The 6685-nt window shown below is 48.9% G+C and overlaps 1 protein-coding gene across 1 annotated transcript in view; it reads left to right on the top strand.

Annotated features, from left to right (window-relative positions):
• Nucleotides 1-2548, top strand: part of Prdm12 (PR/SET domain 12) — a 16339-nt gene extending 13791 nt beyond the window's left edge. Inside the window, exon 6 of the mRNA XM_028757128.1 lies at nucleotides 2527-2548. Coding sequence (XP_028612961.1) covers nucleotides 2527-2548 — 22 coding nt within the window. The remainder of the gene's footprint in view (nucleotides 1-2526) is intronic.
• The last annotated feature ends 4137 nt before the right edge of the window (nucleotides 2549-6685 follow it).

Genomic DNA, 6685 nt, shown 5'->3' with positions numbered 1-6685 from the left:
TGCCGGCCATGGTGCTGTGAGCGCGGCGCACGCGCCCCATGCGCACGCGCATCCCCCGCCGCCGCTGCGACAGACCCGACCCCCCTGCGCCGCGCTGCGCCGAGGCGCCCGCTACCCGGAACCCACTCCTGATCCGTCTCGCAGAGGAGGATGCCGAGGGGCGACGTCCCCTTTGCCCAGGCCACCCGGCTGGTGTGGCTGCTGCCCTGTCCTCTTCTTGGGAGCGGGTCCCTACGCCCGGCTCCATATCGGAGTGTCCCTCCTGCAGGGCCGCGTCCCTATGCAGAGATCTCTCTCCTAGATGACAGGAGAGGGGGGACAGGTGATCTCCAAAGAGAGCTGAGTAGGTGGGAGCGGAAGAGAGAGCTACCTCCTTGGCCTAGGATGGGCCCGGGGCGGGCAGTGCTCATCTCTGCCTCCTGGGAATGGTGTCTTGATGTGTCGCGAGTGGAGGGAACGACGTTGACCCTTGGCTGCGGTCGGAGCCCCAAGGTGATTAGCACAGGCCGGGAGAGACCTGCTCATTCTGGGCCCTGCTTTCCTTTAGGCTACTTTCCCAGCACCCTGCTCCCAGGGGAAGGATGAGATGCCGATACATTCTGAAGTGTGCTGGACAGGTTGAGAGTGGAGTCACAAGGGACATTCACTATAGCACCTAGGCAAGACTTTGACCCTTTTGGAGCCTCAGTTTCCCCATCTATAGAACGCAGGAATTAGATCAGTGCCCCCTCGCCTAAAGCTCTCCTGTCTTCCAAGCTTAGGAATGGAGAGGCACCCTCACCTCCACCGTACTAAATCTCCAAACAAGAGAATGAGCGACCTTACAGGGCTGTCTGGAGCCGAGGTTGGCTTCTCTGTCCAGAAAGTTTGTCTGGGGCTCACAGGCCTGAGTTCTTCCCCATGAGCCCACACTCCCACGCCCCCTGCCCACGCCGGTTCCTACTCTGTCCGTGGGCGCCCTCTGGTGTCATCTCAAACTTTGATGTCATTTACCAGATCCCCCCACCCCACCCCTCACACACACACCACACACTCCATCCACACACCAGGGCGTTTGTAATAAAAAAAAAAACAACTCACAAAACTATAATATTAACAAAAAGTATAACATGTATAGAGTTTTCCAGAAAGTGTGTTCTACTCCCAGAAAACGGTCACTTTAACTTTGTAAATGTTTATCTAAGATGATATTTACGAAACTGTGATATATATTATTTGATTGTATATGTACAACTGTAAATACATTTGTACTTCTTGTATTGGAAAATAAAACTTACTTGGAACAAGTATCGCTTGGGCCCTGCCCGGGGGCATGCCTTTGTCTGAGACATTTGGAAATACAGAAATGGCTGGAGGGGTTGTTTGCTGACTGCTGATAAAATTCACTGCTGGACTTTCTCTACTGAAAAGCTAGTGTCCCCAAGAAAGCCACAATGCAGAGCGAGTAGGAATCCTGAAGGAGCAGGACAGAGTTCTTGTAGTTTAACCGGCAGCAGTAAGGGCTCCCTCTTGTACAATTTATCCACCTACACTTGGATTAGGAGTTGTTTGTTCGTTTTTGTAATCAGCTTGGATCAGTTTAAGGAGGCAGTGGTGGGTCAAAGGGATAACTGCCACATCCATTTTCAGGCTCAGTGTCTTAGTTTCTTTTCCTGGACTGTGCCACATTGGCAGAAGCAACTTAAGGGAGAAAAGGTTTAGTTTGGCTCAAGGTCAAAGGTGTAGTGCATATGGTGGGGAAATTAAACCAGCAGCAGCCCCACATCACAGACACAGTAAGAAGAGCAGTGAATGGAGGCACGTCGCTCAGTCCCTTTTCTCCATCCAGGATCTGGTTCAGGGGATACACGTGTGGCCACAGTGGGCTAGTCTCTCCACCCCCATTTACCGTAACCATGGTAACTCCCCATATGCATGCTCAGATGCCCCTCTTCCCGGTGATTCTAGATCCTGTGAGGTTGACAACACTAACCATCACACCTACCTTAATGAAGATCAAGGAGGAGGAAGGACATCAGGGTGAGAGTCCAGGGCTGGATAAGGTTAGACCTGTTGCTCTCCTTCAGGACTTCCTGGCCATTCAAATGTATGGGCTGTAGTGTGTTAAGTTTACAACTATGTTTCAGCCTTTGTCAGCCATAATGGAATCATCCTTTTTATACATTGGACCTCCAGGTACACCTCCCATGTGTCCTCACCAGCCTTGCACTTGTACACATGGGGATTCACACTTGTCATAGAAGCCATCCCTTTTTGGAAGTTCCCAGTGTGGCATGGATGGCCAAAGAAATATCCTTATACTTTGGAAGTCATGGCACAGGGGGGCGGGCAGCTGGCAAGTTACCTTGCAGGTCCCATGACTTTTCTCCCAGGCTCCTCCCTTCCAAGCCTTTCCCTCCCTTCCATTCACAGATATTAGACTTGCAAGGCCTTGGGTAGTCCCTGCCTCATCTCTTCCCACCCCAACCCCTTCTCTTTTGTTCTCTTGACCAAAGCTTATCCCTGCTGAGTTCCATTTTCCCCCAGATGTCCATGGGTGCAGTACTGAGAGTCTCTCATAAGTAACGTTCATTTTCTGAAGACATTCCTGCTGGAACCAAACTTCCAACAAACCGGTAGGGTCTTTAAGCAAAAAACTAATTTGTTCTCTCTGGGTTTGGGCTGCAGAACCCACCTGGTGGCAATATTCTGCAGTTGCAGCCGCAGCAGCCTCAGGCTTGGGCACAGGCCTGACTGCTTTTGCAGAGGAGTGAAAATTGTCTTCTCCACTAGGATGCCAAGAGAAGCAGATTTGGTCTGTGATCCTGGGATGTTTGCACACCAGGTGGAGACCTACACTGAGAAGCTTTACCCCTTACACTTGCACCCCAAGCAGAAACTTCTAGCCCCTTTCCCCAAGAGCACAGCGCCCTCCAACACACACACAAAGGCACACATGTTTTGAGGCAATTTCTGTGAACTAGCCATGCACTTAGGCACTTGAACATGTGCATTCCAAGTGTCCCCAGACACTGCTGAGCTGAGTTCCTTCCCCCACTTTCCCAGTGTCCTTTTATTTGATGCCCTGGCAAAGTATGGACATAGGGAATCATGCGCTTGTGCCACCCAGTCGTCCAGTAGTAAAGCAGGGTTTCAGCTCAGGTGTCTGACCCCAAAGGTCATGGTCTTGGCACTCAGGTCACAAAATCCTCGGCAATCAGGCTCAATTCAGTCCAAAAGGCTTTATCCCCATCCCACAAGGACACAGTGTGCTTTGACCTTGTATTGATGTTGCCTTCTGGGTTTTGTGGTGTAGTCTTGTCCCTCCCATACCCTTCCCTCCACGCCTCCATGCTCCAGACAGCATCACTGACTCTTCTCCCATCAAGCCCTTCCTATACTCTCTAACCTCACATCTCTTGAACTATGGGAACAAGGAATCTGAGGTACATCTTGCAGCTGGCCTGCTGGGATGTCTGTTGGTGGGTTGAAAGGGATGCAGACAATGGCTAGAACCCAGGGCTTGCATATGACAGACCAAGCACTCAGTCACTAAGCCACATCCACCCCTACCATATACCTTTCAACCTAGCAAATTCTTTCAATCTTTCCAGTGCTTTGTGTATTCCCTAGGATAATTTCTGGCTATGACTATGTTGTCTGTGAATGAAAACATTTTTCTTTTCTTCCTTTAGAGTTGGCTTTGTTTACTTTTTTTTTCTTTTTTTTTTCTTTTTTTTTGGTTTTTCGAGACAGGGTTTCTCTGTGTAGCCCTGGCTGTGCTGGAACTCACTCTGTAGACCAGGCTAGCCTCGAACGAACTCAGAAATCCGCCTGCCTCTGCCTCCCAAGTGCTGGGATTAAAGGTGTGTGCCACCACCACCTGGCTTTGTGTGTGTGTGTGTGTGTGTGTGTGTGTGTAAGAGTTGGCTTTGTTTACTTTTGAGACAGAGCCTCACTACATAGCTCTGGCAGGCCTGGGACTCACTATCCATACCAAATTGGCCTCGAACTCACAGAGACCCACTTGTCTCCATGTCTTAGCTACTTACTGTTCTATTGCTGTGAAGAGACACTATGACCACTTAGCAGGAACTTCTTATAGAAGGAAGCATTTTCTTTGTTGGTGGTTGTTGTTGTTTTCAGACAGTCTCCCTGTGTAGCTCTGGGTGTCCTGGAACTCACTATGTAGATTACAGAGCATTGTCTGTCTCTATTGCCAGAGTACTGGGATTAAAGATGTGTGCCAACACACCTGACTAAAAGAAAGCATTTTACTGGGGGGCTTGCTGAAAGTTGGAGAGGGTTAGTTCATGATCATCATAACAAACAGGCATAGTGCTGTAGCAGCAGCGTGAGTTTTACAGCCTGATCCACAGGCAACAAAAGAGACACTGGGCCGGCCTGGTGTGAGCTTTTAAAGCCTCAAAGCTCACACGCAGTGACACTAATTCTGCTTTCCTGAAAGGCGCTGCAGCCCAGGAGTGAATAGAGGAGTGAATCCGTATACAGGTGGCTTCTTGTGAACCTTTTACCCACCTTAATTTGTAAAATAAAGGCTAGAGCCCATGATTGGGCAGTAAAAGGGGGGGGGATGGAGTGAAAAAATTTGGGGGAGAGGGAGAGAGAGGAGGACAAAAGGAGGAGGAGGAGAGGAAGGGAGGCAAGATGGCTGCCAATGTCACCCTCGTGTCTCTAGTAGCCTTGGGTAGTTATTCATATCAAGGTTAGATAATTTGGGATAACAGTTCTAATTGTGTGGGCATCTTCTGTATTGAGTATTTGCTGATATACGAATCTATTTGGTTAATCTTTAGGCATCTAGAGTTTTGATTTACTGGGTTACTGGAATGTGGGTCCACTGACAACTGGGTGGTTATGGCTGTGAAGGAACTAGTAGCTCCAGGGACAAACGAACCAGAGCTGGAAGCACAGTGACTGGTTGCTACAGGAGCAAGCTAGAGAACAGTCTGGTGGAACCAGTTTGAGAGCTCCAGTTTTGCTGCGGAGCTTACCAAGAGAAATAAGCTTAGAGCAGGAACATGGCGGCCAGGGTGGGAGCTAGCCGGGTGCCTCCTTTTTCCTAATACTTCCTGCAACACACCTCTTCTAACAAGGCCACACTTCCTAATCCTTCCCAAACAGTTCATCAGCCAAGGACTAAGCATTCAAATATATGACCCTGTCAGGGGAGGGAGATTCTCATTCAAACTGTTGGGCTCTAAGATCCAAACCAGGGGACACACTTTCCCAGAAGCACTCACAGACAGCGGATTTGATGCAATAACATGAGATTTATTGATACTGGTGCACCGGGGTTCCTCTTGCCTGTGTGCAAGGGAACCCCAAACCAAAGCTGAGAGCAGTTTTTATATGAGGGCAGTTTCATCTCTTAAACAATAACCACAAAGGCTGACCTTCCCAGGTCCGGTCTCTAGGTGACTCAGATTTGCACATTATTTTTATGACAATGAGTGTCTTCTGTATGCCCAGGTTTATTATGTTAAGGGTCCAGCTTCCTGATTACCTCTCATCTTGGTTCCCCTGGAATGTGTCTAAGTGCTCTGGGCCTTCCGCACCTGCAGGTGGGTTCCCTTCCTTGTGGTCTGAGGAATGTTGATCAGCCTCTCCCTTTCTCCTCTGAAAATTAATCCGGCAGTTGTCCTCTGACTAAGGAATGTGCTCCTCCCAGAATGTGTCCTGGGACAGTGGGATTCTTTCAATTTTAAGTTTAAACTTAGACCTGAAATTCCTACAAAACCACTACATCCTGATGCCAGAATGTTTTATATCACTGTATCTTTTCTAGTTTTTGAAACAGGCTCTTCTATATATCTCATGTTGGTCTTGAACTCACTATGTAGCCCAGGCTGACTTTGAACAGAAAGCAATCCTCCTGCCTCAGCTTCCTTGAATACCGAGATCACTGTCATGTGCCACCACGCACAGCAAGTTCTCTCTGGAGAACCAAGCTTTGATGTCAAGTAGTCAGGTAAATCTTTTTCCCTCCTCCTCCTCCTCCTCCTCCTCCTCTTCCTCCTCCTTCTCCTCCTCCCCCCCTTCCTCTTCCTCCTCCTCTTCTTCTCATTTTTCATAGCAATAGAGACCAAGCCTCAGGCATCACACACACTAGAAATAGTTTTAACCACTCCAAGGCTGACCTGTTTTCTATTTCTTCTCAGAAACTGCCGTAACAGCGGACTCTAGACAGAGGGCAATGGTCTGAGTTTGAAACCCTACTCAGCCATTTATCTGTGATCTTGGGCAATGAACTAACATCTCTGTGTCTCAGGCTTCTCACATGGAACGTGGGGGGATATCTAGCTCTAAGGCCATCACAGGGTAACAGGTATAAACAAATACAGTACACGAATATGTGCCTGGCACATTAGGTGCTCAGTAGATACAAGGGTGTCTTTGGTAGGTGAGTGCGGTTGTAGGTTTTGCCACCAGCAGCACCAGCAGTACCACCCCAGTACATTCTTCAGAAAATGTCAACTTCTCTCTTCTTCAAACCTTTCCTGTATTCTACCCGAAGATCTCCTGAACTAGGAGAACAGATACCCCAAGTATGCCTTGGAGCTGGTTTACTGGGACATGAGTCTGTGCATGGGTGGAGAAAGTTCCCGACAGTCGCTGGCAAGCTGCCATGCCTGACTGCTTCCTTACCTCATGGTCATCTCAGGGGAGTCTGGCTTCTTCCATG

This window comes from Grammomys surdaster, unplaced genomic scaffold (assembly GCF_004785775.1).
Source record: "Grammomys surdaster isolate TR1022 unplaced genomic scaffold, NIH_TR_1.0 126133, whole genome shotgun sequence".
Taxonomy (NCBI): Eukaryota; Metazoa; Chordata; class Mammalia; order Rodentia; family Muridae; genus Grammomys; species Grammomys surdaster.
This window is presented reverse-complemented; position numbering and strand designations above follow the sequence as displayed.